Source organism: Heterodontus francisci, chromosome 1 (assembly GCF_036365525.1).
Source record: "Heterodontus francisci isolate sHetFra1 chromosome 1, sHetFra1.hap1, whole genome shotgun sequence".
Lineage (NCBI taxonomy): Eukaryota > Metazoa > Chordata > Chondrichthyes > Heterodontiformes > Heterodontidae > Heterodontus > Heterodontus francisci.
The window spans coordinates 139,057,702-139,075,687 of NC_090371.1; the positions used below are offsets into that span (position 1 = coordinate 139,057,702).

The 17,986-nt window shown below is 44.5% G+C and overlaps 2 protein-coding genes across 9 annotated transcripts in view; one reads left to right on the top strand and one right to left on the bottom strand.

Annotated features, from left to right (window-relative positions):
• The window catches only part of fam114a1 (family with sequence similarity 114 member A1), a 50,940-nt gene extending 35,821 nt beyond the window's left edge, over positions 1 to 15,119 (bottom strand). For both annotated transcript variants that reach the window (XM_068036837.1, XM_068036848.1), the window contains exons 1-4: positions 15,015 to 15,119; positions 11,770 to 12,180; positions 8,902 to 8,986; positions 6,565 to 6,681 (exon numbers count right to left, since the gene is read on the bottom strand). In XM_068036837.1, coding sequence (XP_067892938.1) covers positions 6,565 to 6,681; positions 8,902 to 8,986; positions 11,770 to 12,168 — 601 coding nt within the window. In that variant the 5' untranslated portion in view covers positions 12,169 to 12,180; positions 15,015 to 15,119. The remainder of the gene's footprint in view (positions 1 to 6,564; positions 6,682 to 8,901; positions 8,987 to 11,769; positions 12,181 to 15,014) is intronic.
• Positions 15,120 to 15,131: 12 nt separating this feature from the next.
• Positions 15,132 to 17,986, top strand: part of tlr1 (toll-like receptor 1) — a 36,520-nt gene continuing 33,665 nt past the window's right edge. For 2 of the 7 annotated variants that reach the window (XM_068036768.1, XM_068036797.1), the window contains exon 1: positions 15,132 to 17,128. The gene's annotated coding sequence lies outside the window, so the exon portion shown is untranslated. Of the gene's footprint in view, positions 17,153 to 17,986 lie in introns of all 7 variants that reach the window. The other 5 variants (XM_068036789.1, XM_068036806.1, XM_068036758.1 and 2 more) reach the window with 3 other exon arrangements.

Genomic DNA, 17,986 nt, shown 5'->3' on the forward strand with positions numbered 1-17,986 from the left:
ACAATCAGATCAGCCATGATCTTATCGAATGGTAGAGCAGGATCGAGGGGCCGGATGGCCTATTCCTGTGCCTAATTCTTGTATTGAATTGCCATAACCTACAGGGTTAAGAGCAAGAGCTGGAAAGTGGGATTAGGCTGGATAACTCTCTCACAGCCGGCACAGACACGATGGGCTGAATGGCCTCCAACTGTGCCGTAAAGTTTCTATGTTTATGTCAAAATTTGGATTGACTTCTCATCAGAAGAACAGCCGTCAGTATGCAGCTGTCACTCAACTGTCATGTAGCAGAATACAAGAAAATGGTAGTTTTAATAATATAGTTCAGAAAGAGTAGTTTTTAAAATATAGAAATGCTAGAAATAATAGTTTTAAAAGAAATGCTGAGACTGTGCTTTCTTAGCAATAAAGTTTCTCTCTCTGCCCCAAGTGCGGGAGGTAACAAAGACATAACACAGTTGTCACAAATGGATGAAAACCAACTGAAAATTATAACATTTTTGTGCACTTGGGAAGTTATTGTCAACTGCCATTATACACAGCATGTTAAGTTATTTTACTTGTGTCAAAATGGAGGAGGGAGATCACTTCGCCAACAGGAGGTGGGACAGCGACTTGAAGGGGTCCAGTGACATGACCCAGAAGCCACCCTTTTTAGCCCGTCTGGTTTTAAAACAGTGGCAGTGGATGGAACAGCTCATACAGGGAAGCAGCTGCCTGAAAGGTGTGCACCTAACTATCCGTGGAGCCTGCCTGCAAGAAGGACAGAAGCCACAGTGTGCAAACTGGCTTTCTGCCAGTTTCTCTGTCAAATATGGGTGAAATCAGAAACTAAGCTGCTTTAGCTCATCTTCGAACCTGCAAGAAGCAAGTGTAAGAGAAGAGGTTTCCTATGACTCCTACTCCACTCGGCATTTCCAGTCGGTTAATTCCAGCTTTGGACTTTATGCTAGTTAAAAAATCAGACTCGAGTTTCAACTGGAACCCCACCCACCATTAGTTTGTATTTAAGCTATTTTCTATTTAGTAAATGTCCTTGCCCTTTTGATGCTTTTATCTTTTCTTGTATGTTTGTGAGTGTGCGTTGCGAAGTTAACCCCCTCCCGAGTCTAAGTGTGTGTGTTAATAAACACTATTTCTTTGTTTTAACTTTAACAACAGTGTTGTTGCAGTCCTTTAAAAGTCAGGGTTCACAAACTGAGGGAGTGGAGAAATATGCCATCAGGATTTTCCATTTTTTTCTTTAAAAAAAGGAAAAATTTAAATCATAATCTGCTTACGGACAGGTTTTTTTTTGATTTTGATTTAGAGAAACAGCACTGAAACAGGCCCTTTGGCCCACCGAGTCTGTGCCGACCATTAACCACCCATTTATACTAATCCTACACTAATCCCATATTCCTACCACATCCTCACCTGTCCCTATATTCCCCTACCACCTACCTATACTAGGGGCAATTTATAATGGCCAATTTACCTATCAACCTGCAAGTCTTTTGGCTGTGGGAGGAAACCGGAGCACCCAGAGGAAACCCACGCAGACACAGGGAGAACTTGCAAACTCCACACAGGCAGTACCCAGAATTGAACCCGGGTCGCTGGAGCTGTGAGGCTGCGGTGCTAACCACTGCGCCACTGTTGAAAATAGAGAATTTTTTTCCAAAATTAACTACCTGTTCATAACACAGTCAACTGTCCATTGATCTCAAGAAGGTGGTTATCGAGGTCACATAGCTCCTTCAAGCACAGGCCTTCATGCAGACATTCCTGGGCGAGATAAGATGGAGCCTTATGCCCACTAAATGGAAGAGATGTTCTTACAAAAAGCAAGCAATAAGGTGATATCAGGGGCAAGAGAAGGTTGTCTAACTTGTGTATCTGTCCCTCAGTAATTGGACATTTGAATAGGAAGCCGTGGTTGAATGAGTGATTGACATGAGAAACCCAGCCCACTAAAAATAAAATATATAAAAACAGACAGTCAAGAGGGAAAAATCACTTCAGACCGGAGAGCTTTGTGAAGTAGATCCATGCTGGCTTCAGCCTAACACTTTGGTGAGCTTAAGAAGACTGAGAAGAGACGAGACAGATACCACCACTCCGCTTCATCTGTCCTTTCCTTCGATTCAGGACTGGTAAACTGCCTATTTAACTTATATATTGCATCTAAAACATTGCTTCTTAATAAACTGCTTTAAACCACTACTTGTGACCTTGACCTCCTTTTGGTTAATCTGTGACTCTCAGATCAAAATCTTACAAGAGGCCCAGTGTGAAACCATATATACAGAACAATCACCAATGCACACAAATTCCACCCCTGTCCCTCAGAGCAATACTGAAAAGCATTTGGCACATATTACACACATTTTAGTAATAGTCATAGTAACCATATTGAATAGAAATCCTAACAATCATTAAGACCTTGATGGGACTAATATCGCTCCCTAACCCAATCCTGTGCTAGCTTGAACCAGGGACTGCTGTACCATAGGAGCTAGTATAATTCTTACTATTTGCAACAAGAATGGACATTACATCCCCATCACAAATGTGTTTGGGAAATTTGTCAATCTGGGCAGGTTTTGCAATGGCCTATGCCTGGAATTGGTAAAGACCAAACCAAAGAAACATAGAAAATAGGAGGATTCGGCCATTCGGCCCATCCGGGACCTCTTCCTGGCAGCCCACCTCCCCCATTCTTCAGCCTCAGGAGAACGAGATTAGCTTGATGTGAAGATATCGATGTGTTGGCAATTAGTACATCACATCCCTTCCAAAGCATTCAGCCCATGATGCTAGAGTGCAGTTTATGTTGGCACTCAACATCCATCCAAGCATAAAGTTCTAATATGTGTCAGGAGTGCAGCTTTGCAAAACCTGCCCTTATATTGCATCTATTGATTTTGTTAAAAACATATTACTATTGTCTTGTCTGTTTGTGATACCAGGGAGGAGAAAGGGGAGCTTGTGTGGAGGGCGAGCTCTCTGGGGATTCTTAGACTTTCTAAGATTTGATATGGCACAATTTTCTCCCAGTTGATATGATTGATTTGAGTATGACAAACATGAAATAGCATAAATTGAATACAATTGGAAAAGCTGCAGAATTACTTCCTGTATAGTGTTACTAGAAAGGGCAATGCAACAGCAAAACAAATTCCAGTTCATCCAATTCACTTACTTTGATCAATAAGTTTTGCAGATTAAGCAAATAGGCAATATTTCACGAGGATAATTTGTTGATCCCTCAGTGGCTCAGTGAATTTATCCATGAATTGTACAGCCAGGAAAGACCCATGTTTAACTCTTGTTTTGACCTGATAGGACTCTCAAATGAAACAGCCTACTGACATTCGCTACCCAGTTCCCCTAAATGATGGACAACACGGACATCAATAACATATACTTATGTAGTGCCTTTAACATAGTAAAACATCCCAAGGTGATTCACAGGGGCATAGTCAAACAAAATTTCACACTGAGCTACATAAGCAAGGCCTTTGACAAGGTCCCGCATGGTAGGTTGGTACAGAAGGCTCGAACACATGGGATCCAGGGTGAACTGGCAAATTGGATAAAAAATTGGCTTGGTGATAGGAGGCAGAGGGTGGTAGTGGAGGGTTGTTTTTCAGATTGGAGGCCGGTGACCAGTGGTGTGCCTCGGGGATCAGTGCTGGGCCCTCTGTAGTTTGTCATATATATTAATGACTTGGATGTGAATGTAAGGGGCATGATTAGTAAGTTTGCAGATGACACCAAAATTGGTGGTATAGTGAACAGTGAAGAAGGTTGTCTAAGGTTACAACAGGGTATAGATCAACTGGGAAAGTGGGCAAAGGATTGGCAAATGGAATTTAATGCAGACAAGTGTGAAGTGATGCATTTTGGGAAGTTAAACCAGGGCAGGACATATACAGTGAATGGCAGGGCCCTGGGGAGTGTTGTTGAGCAGAGAGACCTTGGGGTGCAAGTACATAGTTCCCTGAAAGTGGCAACACAGGTAGACAGGGTGGTGAAGAAGGCGTATGGCATGCTTGCCTTCATCAGCCGAGGCATTGAGTACAAGAGTTGGGACGTCATGTTACAGTTGTACATGACGTTGGTTATGCCGCATTTGGAGTACTGTGTGCAGTTCTGGTCGCCGCAATACAGGAAAGACGTGATTAAGCTAGAGGGTGCAGAAAAGATTCACAAGGATGTTGCCTGGTTTGGAGGGCTTGAGTTATAAAGAGAGATTGGATAGGCTGGATCTGTTTTCCCTGGAGCGAAGGAGTCTGAGAGGGGACATGATAGAGGTATATAAAATTATGAGAGGCATAGATAGGGTAGATAGCCAGAGTCTATTTCCCATGGTAGGGTGACTAAAACTAGAGGGCATAGATTTAAGGTGAGAGGGAAGAGGTTTAAAGGGGATCAAAGGGGTAAATTTTTCACACAAAGAATAGTGGGTATCTGGAATGAGCTGCCTGAGGAGGTGGTGGAGGCAGGAACAGTAGTGACATTTAAGAGACATCTGGACAGGTACTTGAATGAGCAAGGCACAGAGGGATATGGAATTAATGCAGGCAGATGGGATTAGTATAGATAGGCATTATGGTCGGCATGGACGCGGTGGGCCAAAGGGCCTGTTTCTATGCTGTACGACTTTATGACTCTATAAGGAAATATTAGGCCTGATGACCAAAAGCTTGGTCAAAGAGGTTTTAAGGAGTGTCTTAAAGGAAGAAAGACAGGAACAGAGGCAGAGGTTTAGGGAAGGAATTCCAGAGCTTAGGACCTTTGCAGCTGAAGCCACAGCCATCAATGGTGGGGCAATTAAAATCAGGGATGCTCAAGAAGCCAGAATTAAATGAACACAGTTATCTTGGAGGGTTGCAGAGCTGGAGGAGATTACAGAGCGAGGGAGAGGCGAGGCCATGGAGGATTTGAAAACAAGGATGAGAATTTTAAAATCGAGGCATTGCTGAAATGGGAGCCAACGTAAGTCAGCAAGCACAGGGGTGATGGGTGAACAGCATTTAGTATGAGTTAGGGCACGGGCAGCAGAGTTTTGGAGACCTCAGGTTTATGGAGGGTAGAAATGTGGAGGCCAGCCAAGAGTGTATTGGAATAGTCAAGTCTGGAGGTAACAAAGGCATGGGTGAGGGTTTCAACAGCAGACGAGCTGAGACAGGGAAGGAATCGGGCAATGTTACAGAGGTGGAAATAGATGGTCTTAGTGATGGTGTGGGATGTGTAGTTGGAAACTCACCCTGGGGTCAAATCTAACACCAAGGTTGCGAAAAGTCTGGCTCAGCCGCAAGCATTTGCCAGGGAGAGGGATGGAGTCGATGGCTAGGGAACAGAGTTCATGGTGGGGACCAAAAACAATAGCCTTGGTCTTCACAATATTTTGTTGAAGGAATTTTTTGTTCATCCAGTACTGGATGTCGGACAAGCAGTCAGACAATATGGAGACAGTGGAGGGAAAGTCAATGAAATATCAGATATCTCAGTGAGAAGCTTGGTGTAATACTTGGGTGGGCAATATAGAATAAGGATTTTAAATTAGGCATGAGGGGTGGAACAAGGTGAGATGTTCAAAGGAGGAGAAGTTTTCAGAGGAATAGGGAGATAGACCATGTTATTTTAGAGATAAGGGCTACAACACCACCACAATAGTTTGAATGGGGCAAATGATGAAAAGTACAGCCAGGCGAGACAGCTTCAGTAAGGGGAAAGATGTTATCACCCCTTCTCATGTCAGACTAGGATGGGACAATTGGGGTTACTGCTCATTTGGAGGCAGTGAAAAGAAGTGCCTTGGTGGGCCTTACAGAGGTTGTCAAAGGAGGCATTGTGGGAAGTTGGAGGGTTATCTACGAGTGGGATGGCAGCTGGAAAGTAGGAAAGGCAGGTACTGCAGAATTAGGGTTTGTGAGGGTAGTGCACCTTGGGGCAGACAAAAGAATGGAGGCATGATGGTAGGAGAGGTAAAGAGAAAAAAGGAAAAAAGGGAGAGAAAAGGAGAAATTAAAATGAGGGGCTCAAGTCCAGAGCTGCAGCCAAAACATAATGCAAATGGATGCAGGAAAACTAAGCTACATAGGCCTGGTTACATGCCAGATCAAAATAGCTATGCTCTGAACTGCATGGATAAGAGAGGAGACTACATGTGGGGAAAACTAGATATAAAGTCAGAGGTCTAACAAATTTATATAGTTTGGGTGGAATCAACTACGAGCTGATGTCCAGGTAAATGAGACCAGAGGCTAATCGACAGGTAGAACATTGATGTAGGTATTTCCAATCATTTAAATATTTCCTGCAACCATACTGAAGCAGCTCTTGCTGGTGCTTAGACTTTTACATGAAGACAAGACAGCCACTGGTGTCTGTTGTGGATCCCCCATGAATCACTGCCGATATATTTAGCAGGTCACAAAAACAAAGCACCTTTAGCGAGGTTACCAGAAGGCACACAACGCCATTTGAAGTATACACAAATAAGAAGTCAGTGCCTTCGGAGAGAAGGAAAGAAAACAGACAAGAAAGAACTGTCCAACTTTTTTTTCCAGCTACCTGATGCTGAAGTAATCTCATCTGGCTCAGACAGTTTTCTCTCCTCGGATGCTTGAGCATTACTGTGTATTTTGAGGGATTCTTCTGCCTTCTCCATTACAGTGCTCAGCCCATGACCTGCAATTGAGATTAAGTATTAATTTGTTCAAGATACAGATAATGCTTTAAAGCATATTTCATAAAAGTAAAAATGTTTACTTTTTCATCTGTTAAATGTTGCTGAAAGAGCTTTAAATCTCATAGCAATATAAACCTGCATTTGATTATTTCAAATGGAAATTAAAGTCACCTAGGCCAGAATTTTGTGTGGCCCCCAAGGCAGGGGATATGGGTGAGGGCACTGAGTATCGCGACAGGTAGCAGGAGGGGAGGTGGGGAAGCAGAGGGCCCATTGCCAAGTGATCTTCCCAGGGTGGGATAGGCCAACGACAGCCTTCCTGCCCAGAGACCAACTGTGGCCCTTATGTGGCCTATTAACGGCCAATTAAGGGCCTCGTCCCACCGCTGCTGGGATCTTACTAGTGGCGGAGGACGCCTTGAAACATGAGGCACCCTCTCTGTGGGCTTGGCTGGTGGGGGGGGGGGGGGGGGGAGAAAAGAGGGGAACATTCCTTTGTTGGCATTTTGTGGCCCATGGAGGACCCCCACCAGCAACCACTTTACTCCCCAGGACCACCACCCCCCACCTCCCCTCGCTGGTGCCTTCTAGACTGGCCCCGGCGACCCCACCTCACCTACCTGAGGTCCGGAGTTCCAGTGCTGGGCCTGGGTCCGAGGCCTCTGCAGTACTGGCAGTGGCCACCGCTCCCAGTGGTGTTGCCAATACTGCTGACCCTCTGATTGGCCAGCAGCTCTTGGAGGCGGGATCCCCATCTTTAAAGGGTCAGGGACCCCGACTCATGAAACTTAGAAGTTAAAAGACTGGAGCATCGCTCTGGAGGTGGTGTAAAAAGGCCAAAGCCACCTTTTCAGCCAAGCGACGGGAGCCCCGCCTCCAGCACAAAATCCAGCTTCTAGTGCGGTGGACTAATGGTTAATTCATTTTAACCATTAGCAAACTCCTGCAGGGTCGTCTGGATGTTACTCCTCTTCGAGACTATAACTAGGGGATACAGTTCAAAAACAAGGGGTCTCCTATTTAAGGCAGAGTTGAGGAGAAGTTTTTTTCTCTCAGAGGGTCATTAGTCTGTGGAATTCGCTTTCTCAGAGAGTAGAAGAGGCTGGGTCATTAAATATATTCAAGACTGAGTTAGACAAATTTTTGATAGTTAAGGCAGTCAAGTGTTATGGGGGGCAGAAGGAAAGTGGAGATGAGGCCACATTCATATCAGCCATGATCTTATCAAATGACAGAGCAGGCTCGAGAGGCCTACTCCTGCTCCTAATTCATATGTTCATAATGTTCTCTATAAGACTGCCAACAAGTATACTTATCCATCCACATGCTCTGACTGCATCATAACTTACTCATAACTGTTGATGCCATATCCGAGCCTCCCAATGTCATGTGATTAACCTCAGTGTACAGAATCCCAGAGACGATCCCAATTCACACCACTCTGACACACTGGGCATAACTTTAACCCCCAAAAATGGGTGGAATGTAAAAATATTAAAATTCTCAAAACCAAACCCAGCCTGGGTCGATCCTGTCCCCTTCTGGTTTTAATGGAGGTGGGACAAGCGGCGGATGACCAACCCACTCCCCGGAGTTGAGTTGGTCATTTAAATATTAGAATGAGGCTGCGTGCTCAGATTTAATCTCTAATTAAAATTTAACCCTGGCTGGCCAGTTTCTTCTGGCCTCAGGAAACCCCACAACTAAAGTGAAGCAAGGATTGCTGGATGCAGCAGCTGTATCTTTCCATTTAGCTGCTAAATCCATATTACCTGCCTCTGCACCGCCTCCCCCACCCATGATCTATCACCTCCCACCCAGTCTTTCTGATCACTCCCACCCTAACTACAGCCTCTGATCTCTCTCCCCACAACTCTCCCCTGAGGCTTACGATCTTTCTCCCACCCCCAGTACCCTCGGGCCCTCCTCTCTCCTCTCCCGTACTACGGCTTACCTGCCCAACAATCAGCCAACCTCACAATCTGGCTGGCTGTGGCTGGGAAATGGAAGCAAAAGATGCTACATTCCGCAGGACCAGAGAGAAATAGGTTCTTCCAGGTTTCACAATCTCAAAACAGCACCTTCCCCCTCTGCAACCAATATCAGGGCCACTGCATTACGATGTTAACCTATATAGCCACTGGATTCCCCTCTGGAAACCTCCATGGTCAACAGACTTTTAGTCCTCCTCAGCACTTCATTTCTTCCATGATACTTACCAACAGTTGCTCTTGCTGTGGACAGCAGCGATTTCCCCCAGGTTCCCCAGGATCCCCAGGCTTTACTTTTATTAGAAGTTGAATCCTGTAGAATCGATGCACAAAAGAAAATGTTTATCCAGTATTGCACCAGCTATTTTTGAAGTCCTTTGAAAATACACAATCTGCACTGCGACCAGCACCTAATTTCATAAAATGGTGGTCATCAGTTATATTAGGCAGAGAAACACTCTTTGATTTTACAAACTTACACTGCAAAAAGCTTCATAGCAGGAATTTGGGCTCAGAGATTGATGGAAAATTCTGCACCCAAATTTCCAATGCGCGTTCCTAATGCGGATGTGCCAAGTGGGTATTCCTTCTCGGTCTCCTCCTGAGCTCCGCACCATTACAGATACCAGTCTTCAGTCAATTTGATCTGGGTCCCAACAATGTGCAACTGTAGTGCTGAAGACCTGTGCTGCAGTACTAGCCACATTTCGAGACAAACTGCTTCAATACAGCTATAACACTGGCCTCAACCAATGTGGAAAATTGCCAAAGTATGTTGCATCCACAAAAAGTAGGATTAATCCAACATGGCCATTACTGACTCATCAGCCTACTCTCAACCATTAGAAAAGTGATGGAAGGACTAGTCAACAGTGCTATTAAGCAGCATTTACTCACCAATATCATGCTCGCTACTGCTCAGTTTAAGCTCTGCTAGGACCAGGCATTGGAGGCAACCGGCAGCTAGTAAGAAGCTTTGAAAGATTGTTTTGATTAAATTTTCACTCGCTTTTTTAGCGAGTTATTTTAAAATTCAATTTTTTACTTCGTGTTTGGATCACAGCAGAGAAAATGTGTATGTTGCTATACATGTAGACAAATCACTGGTTCCAGCAATAGACATAGCGGCTGGCATTTTATCTGGGCGACGGTGGTCTCGACCACTGACAGGAGTGCCAATGAGAGCCCCACGTTGCCTCATCTGGGGAAGGCCTGCTGAATCAAGTGACAATTAGGCACTTAAGTGGACGGCGTTGGGCTTTCCCCAGGATCAAGAACCCTGGTGACGGAAGTCACGCCTGCTGAGAGCTGTCAGCCAATCAGAGGCCAGCAGCTCTTTAACTGAGCAGTGCCACCGCAGAGGCAGTGACTGCTGCCGGCACAGCACTCACCCGAAGCCCTGGAACTAGGCCACAGGTAGGTCTCAGTGGGAGGGGTCACCGGGGGGGTTGGCAGCAAGGACGGGGGGGGGGGGGGGGGTGTGTGGGTGTGGGGGGCTGCTAGCTCTCGGCAGGCCCCCGCCTTCTCGAATGCCACGTCCCTCCTTCAGGTACTAAGTGCCTTTTAACAAGGACCCACCCCAGAGCCAACAAGCAACCCGCAAGGGTTTGCTTGGTGTGCTCCCCGTGCAGTGACAGGCCCACCTGCCGTTGGGATAATTCCGACGGCAGCAGGATCGGGCCCTTAATGGGGCATTAATTTCCCACTTAAGGGCCTCAATTGGTGGCAGGGTGGAAAGGCCGTTCACAGGCCTGGACTTGACCCCCACCACCATCCTGCCAAATTATATGCTCTCCCCCCTTCCAAACCAGACACGGCAAAGAGCATAAAATTCCCTCCATTGAGCATAAAGTATTTCCAAGAGTTCAAAAGCAATTTTTTAAAAAGGGGAATCTATAAAGTGTTTTTGTTAGGCGGCTTCTCTCAGGTCTTGGCTGCCCAACTAGCCACAGGTAAAATCCCCGCAGAGGCGGGCGAAGGCCAATAAGCAGCCGTTAAGTGGTCACTTAACGGCCTTGATTGGCCGGGGGCAGGCGGGCCATGTTTTGCCGCCGCCGCCCTGCATAATGTGGCAGCGGAGACAGGAGCGGGTCAGGAAGGGCTCTCAGAGCCTCCCACGCCATTTTATGCCACCCTCCCACTACCATCCCACTCTTTGGGGGGACGTAAAATTCGGCCCCATGACGCTGTGTGATTTACCATTAGTAAAGTACATACAACCCATCCTCCAGAGAACCAGCACTGAATGTTCCAGGTAATGTCAGAACTAATATCAGTAAGGTTTTGCCATTTATTCCAAACGGAAAAAACTGACTACTCAAATTGGAACATGCAATGGTTAAAACGGTAATCAGTAACTAGCAGTACTATTTTGGGAAAAATAAATTCAGCCAGTCAGCTTTAGGGAATACAATTTGCTTAAGCACATCTATGCCAGCGAAGAGAGTTGAAAAACACAAACAGGGTTCTCTATCCTGATTGCTATCCAGTAACTCTGCTGGATAGTGCAAAGATAAACACTGAAAAGAATAATTCCTTGCGTGCATGCGACTGTTTGATGATTTGGGGCATACGCAAAAACTTTCATGCACTGGGTCAAAATCAGACAAAAGCCAAATAGACTGTTATAATGCAACAAATTCTCTATTATGTGTATATATATATTTTAAGTTTTTACCATATTTTTAGAAAGCATGATGGCCAGATTATAATCCTTTATTAGCTAAACATTTATTTAGCCTATTTAAAACATTAAAATATATACATACATATACTGAATACAGATTTTAACACTAGTGATAATTTACATAAATACTGCAATAACTTAATTGTGTGATAAAATAATTGTACAGCCCCAGTTTACATAATATTCAGTCAGCAGCAATGGTAAATTACAATTCTAGCCATCATGAAACATGCTGCTCATAAGCACAAGAAGCAAGAATCAATTACAACATGAAAATAGTACAATGGCTGGAACTTTACCACCATCATAATATGGTGGGTTCGCAACAGAAGTTAGAGTTAGCAACCTGTGTGGGAATGAGAACTAAATTTATTGATTGTTCAAGATTGACTTTCAAATGCACCACATACCTCAATAATATTTTCCTCTGCTGATATATGTTCATCCAATGTGTGAGGTCTGTTGGATTCTGATTCAAGACTTACTGTTTCCTTACACTCAGCAGATATGCTTTTAAATGTCTCTTCTGTGAACAGAGGGTCTATTGCTGCAGCCTCTTCTACTAGACCACTCTGTTCAGGTTCATCCACAGCCTCTGTATGCTGTACAGCGTCTTGTTGGGCTGTGCTCCCACTGTTAATTGGCACTTGGCTGGGGCCAGACTCCAAAGCATCGCTCACTTGAGAAGATGGTACAATGGCTGGAACTTTACCACCATTTCCAGATGGCACACTGAACCCATCTTCCACAGATAAGCTTGTCACCGCAGCTGAAATATCACCCCTTTTGTCATCCTCTGCCCTAGACATTGCCAATCATACCTATCAAATAAAATGTTAATTATCACCACTCACATTTATTCCCTTAATTTCTCTCAAACAAATGCACTGACAGTTGAACCATTTAAAATGCAAATAAGCATGCATTAAAAAATTATAAAAGTGCACCAATATCTCTACCCCAACTCCTGCATGTGCACATTGTATTCCTTAGCCAGTTGATCTAGCTCATGGACATCTTCAGACAGCAGGAACACCATTCCATGGTAACTAATCAGAAGGTATCAACAAGAGAGGTGCATGAAGAATTCACTGGACAGATTTTCTCCTTATTCTAGATGATGAAGCCAAGACCTGCTAATCTGTTCCAGGAGAAGGCACGTTGCGAATGCAACTGAGACTGAAATTTGAACACAGGCCTCCTAATCCTGTCACTGTACTTGTAGCTCTGGCCTAAATTAATATTTCTAAAATAACATTCACAGGAATTGCTGTACTAACTACACTGATTTTCAGCCTGTTCCTCAGCCTGTTCCTCAAGGTAACAAATTTTCTGGTTGGACATTAACTTAAGACAAAACATGCCATCTTGTTTAGACATAAACTTGAAAGAAATAAAATCATAAGAAATACTTAGCCTAAACATTGTTCCTTAACTTTGGATCTGTTTAAGAGCTACTTAAATACATTGAGATACATGAAAAGGTAACAAGGGGGCAGTTTTCCTCTCTCTCTCTTACCCCACTGCACCAACCACCAGCCCATCTGAGCACGCATTGCGGCATGCACCTGAGCTGTGCTCCACTTGAACGTGTGTGAAGCTGTCTGTATTTTGGCTCCAGGACATTAGCACAGGCCTGATGTGCCCAGATACAGGAACACCCTTGGGATAGGCATATGGCCAAAATTAAGGAGCAGTGGCTTTAACACCTTACATTTGGTACCAGTTTGAGCTAGAACACTCCATTCTCACTGTTGGGATATCCCAGAAGTGCAAGGGAAGGAGAAAGGGGTCAGACACACAGCATAATGGATCTTCAAAAATGTTTCTTCAGCTTTGAGTCCTGGTAATAGGTATACTCCAGGAGCAAAACAGAGGAAAACAGTAAAATATTTCCACCTGAAATTTTTGTAAATTCTGATGATCTTTACCCCTCTGTCCAGTGAAACTATTTTCCCTATCTCCAATCTCCAGTTCCTTTCAAGTCCTTGAACATGTTGTTGCCTCCCAAATTGATGTCCACCTTTCCCACTATTCCATGTTTGAACCTCTCCAATCAGATTGCTGCCCCTGCCACAGCACTGAAAAAGACTTTATTAAAGTCAGAAATTATACCCTGGCCACAGTCTGAGGCTGAACCAGATGGTTAGAGGGATGAAGTTTGTGACGGGGACCAAAGCCAATGATTTCAGTCTTCCCAATATTTAATTTGAGGACATTTCAGCTAATCCAATACTGGATGTCAGATAAGCAGCATGACATATCAGATACAGTGGAGAGGTTGAGATAGAGCCAGATGGCATCAGAGTACCTGTGAAACCTGATGTTGTGTTCCACAAATACTTCTAGACTTGACTAAAGCAACGCACTCCTGGCCAATCTCCCACTTTCTATCTTCTGTAAACTTAGGGTCATCCAAAACTCTGCTGCCTATGTCCTAGCGCACACCAATTCCTGTTCGCCCATCACCCCTGTGCTCTCTGACCTATGCTGGCTCCCGATTAAGCAACACCTCAATGATAAAATTTTCATATATAATAAAAACAAGAAATGCTGGAACCACTCAGCAGGTCTGGCAGCATCTGTGGAAAGAGAAGCAGAGTTAACGTTTCGGGTCAGTGACCCTTCTTCGGAACTGCTTCTCTTTCCACAGATGCTGCCAGACCTGCTGAGTGGTTCCAGCATTTCTTGTTTTTATTTCAGATTTCCAGCATCCGCAGCATTTTGCTTTTATAAAATTTTCATTCTTGTTTTCAAATCCCTCCAACAACCTTGACCCTCCCTGTCTCTGTAATCTCATCCAGCCCTACAACCCTCTGAGATCTCTCCGCTCATCTAAGTCTGGACTCTTGAGCATCCCTGATTCCTTCAGCTGCCTGGGCCCTAAGCTCTGGGACTTGCCTCCCAAAATCTCTCTGTGTCTCTACCTCACATAGATGGTCCTTAAAAAGTAGCTTCATCAGCCAAGCGTCCAGACATCTGCTCTAATATCTCATGTGGCTCAGTGTCAAAATTTGTTTGATAATGCTCCTGTGAAGCACCCTGGGGCGTTTTACAACATTAAAGGTGCTATATAAACACAAGTTGTTGTTAAACTTTCAATACTGTAATAATAATGATAAAAACCCAGAATATGTCATAGTCATAGGCCCTTCAGCCCATCGTGTCCGTGCCGGCCATCAAGCACCTAACTATTCTAATCCCATTTTCCAGTACTTGGCCCGTAGCCTTGTATACTATGGTGTTTCAAGTGCTCATCTAAATACTTCTTAAATGTTGTGGGGGTTGCTGCCTCTACCACCTCTTCAGGCACTACCTACTCATTTCTAGTGGTCCATAAGTCTGTTAATATATATTTGTGTATTCTATGTAAAACCATTGAAGTCCGGTCATAGCGAGTCTAAAACTTCTATGGACCACTTTGTCCTAACATCAGTCCATGAACAGCACCTGTTTTCCCAATCCCCCGCCCCCCAGGTGAGCAAAGTAAACAGACCCCGGGACAGTGAAGTGACTTTGCTGCTTCTCATCCAATTCAAACATTAAAACTCCTCCAATCGGGGCTGAGGCCAGCAATGGCAACGCAAACGCTACAGCTCATCTCCACCGGCGTCCGTTAGATTTCAAACCCCCACCCCGGGGGCTCGAGACTCACCTGGCCGCGCACAGCGCTTCCCTTCGCTTCTCTCTCCGCCCTGCTCGGCGCCGCCACGTCGACAGCGAAGACCCATCCTGGAGCCGGAACCTTGTGCTCAGTATAGTGCGGCCCACCGGAAAGGAGTGTCCCACCCAATGGAGGGGAATCGGCTCAACGTTGCACCAGCGCTAAGCGCGACATTTGGAGCGCAGACCGTTTCCGGTCGAGGAGTGGGAATCGTGAAATGCTGACTATATTTCCCTGCTGCCAGAAATGCTGAGTATTTCTTGTTATCCAGGGATGATTGTGGCTATCTAATTTATTGCGCTCCCCTGCACATTTGCTATGCAATTTTCCCTTTTCAAGAGAATAAGTTATTCTCTCTCTCCAGTTAATGTCGATATAAGGAGTACCTTGGAGGAGGAGCAATATCCATAGTTTAGTTTAGAGATACAGCACTGAAACAGGCCCTTCGGCCCACCGAGTCTGTGCCGACCATCAACCACCCATTTGTACTAAACCTACACTAATCCCATATTCCTACTACAACCCCATCTGTCCCTATATTTCCCTACCACCTACCTATACTAGGGGCAATTTATAATGGCCAATTTACCTACCAACCTGCAAGTCTTTGGCCATAGTGTAAAGCAGAACCGGGGTTGGACAGAGTAGAAGCCCGATGGACTACATGAAGAGGTAGAATCAAGAGTTGGTAAGTTCAGATATTTAAAGTAGACGCAGACGCTGGAAATCTGAAATAAAAACAAGAAATGCTGGAAATACTCCAGGTCTGGCAGCATCTGTGGAGAGAGAAGCAGAGTTAATGTTTTGAGTCAGTGACCCTTCTTCGGATATTTAAAGCCTGTATTGTCAGATAAAGAAAAGAGTGAGGGGTGGGGTGAAGAGAAGCCTTCAGTTTAATGGTCAAAGAATTTTGCTTATTCTGAGACTGTCACCTGGTTTTAGACCCCCAGCCAGGGGAAGCATCCGAGCCCTCTTAGAATTTTGTATGTTTCAATGAGATCACTTCTCATTCTCCTACATTGTGGAGAATACAGGCCCAGTCTCCTCAATCACTTCTCATAGGGCAATCCCACCATCCCAGGGATCAGTCTGGTGAACCTTCATTGCACTCCTTCTATAGTAAGTATATCCATCCTTGGGTAAAGAGATCAAAACTGTATACAATACTTCAAGTGCGGCCTCTCCAAGGCTCTATACAATTGCAGCAAGACTTCTTTACTCCTATACTCAAATCTTCTTGCAATGAAGGCCAACATAGCATTTGCCTTCTTTATTGCTTGCTGCACCTGCATGTTAGCTTTCAGTGACTTATGAACAAGGACACCCAGGTCCCTTTGGGCACCCACACTTCCCAATCTTATCATTTAAGAAATACTCTGGATTTCTGTTTTTCCTACCAAAGTGGATAACTTCACATTTTTCCACATTATATTCCATCTCCCATGCTTTTGCCCATTCACTTAGCCTCACTAAATCCCCTTGAAGCCTCCTCGCATCCTCCTCACAACTTAAATTTGTACCTAGTTTTGTGTCATCAGCAAACTTGGAAATATTATATTTGGCCTCCACATCCAAATCATTTGTATAGATTGTGAATATCTGGGGCCCAAGCACTGATCCTTGCGGTAAAGCCTGGCTAACAAACTCGACCACGTGTCGGGTTCAGGTTGGGTTTGTATTCGGCGTCCAGCATTCGGGGTCGGGTCGGGCTAGACTGTACTGTTTCGTTTTGTATTGTTTTTATTTTAGTCTATGATCTTTTTCTGTTTCAAAAATATGTTTGTTATTTTTGGGTCGGGCATTTTAAAAAAAATTAAAGGACTCTGGCCTGGGTCGGGTTTTAATTTTATACTCGAGCCAGGCTTTACCTTGTGGTATCCCACTAGTCACAGCCTGCTAACCTGACTGAGAATGACTCATTTATTCCTACTCTGTTTTTTGTCTGTCAGTTCTCAATTCATGCCAGTATAATATCCCCAATCCCATGTGCTCTAATATAAAACCAAAATACTGTGGATGCTGGAAGTCTGAAATAAAAACAGTGCTGGAAATACTCAGCAGGTCTGGCAGCATCTGTGGAGAGAGAAGCAGAGTTAACATTTCAGGTCAGTGACCTTTCATCGGCAAAGGTTAGAAATGCAATAGGTTTTAAGTAAATAGAGCGGGGGACGGGGAAAAGAGAACAAAAGAAGTGTGTGATAGGATAGGGCAGGAGAGAGTAACTGACGAGGTCATGGGGCAAAGGCAAGAGTGTGTGCTAATGGTGTGTTGAAAGACGAAGTATTAGTGCAGAAGAAGTGTTAATGACAGAATAATGAGCAGCCCTAGCCAAAAGCTAGGGCCAAAAGAGATGTGGGCATGAGAGCAGGGGGGTGTGTTAAAATGGCAAGCGACCGGAAGCTCGGGGTTGTGTTTTTGGACTGGGGAGGTGTTCCGCAAAGCGGTCACCCAATCTGCGTTTGATGATCTCAATGTAGAGGAGAGCACATTGTAAGCAGCGAATACAGTATACTAAGTTGAAAGAAGTACAAGTAAATCACTTTCACCTGAAAGGAGTGTTTGGGGCCTTTGATAGCAAGGAGAGAGGAGGTAAAAGGGTAGGTAAATTTGCTTACTAACCTGTGTGGGACCTTATCTAAAGCCTTCTGAATATCCCAATACACCACTTCCACTGGTTTCCCCCTTATCTATTCTGCTAGTTAAATCTTCAAAAAACTCTTAACAGGTTTGCTAAACATGATTTCTCTTTCTTAAGTCTGTGTTGAGTCTGCCCAATCCTACCATTATTTTTTAAGTGTCCAATTATCACGTGCTTTATAATAGTTTGTAGCATTTTTCTTATTATTGATGTCAGGCTAACAGATCTGTAATTTCCCAATTTCTCTCTCCTGCTTTCCTTAACTAGTGGGGTTACATTTGCTACCTTCCAATCTGCAGGAACCATTCCAGAATCTATAGAATTT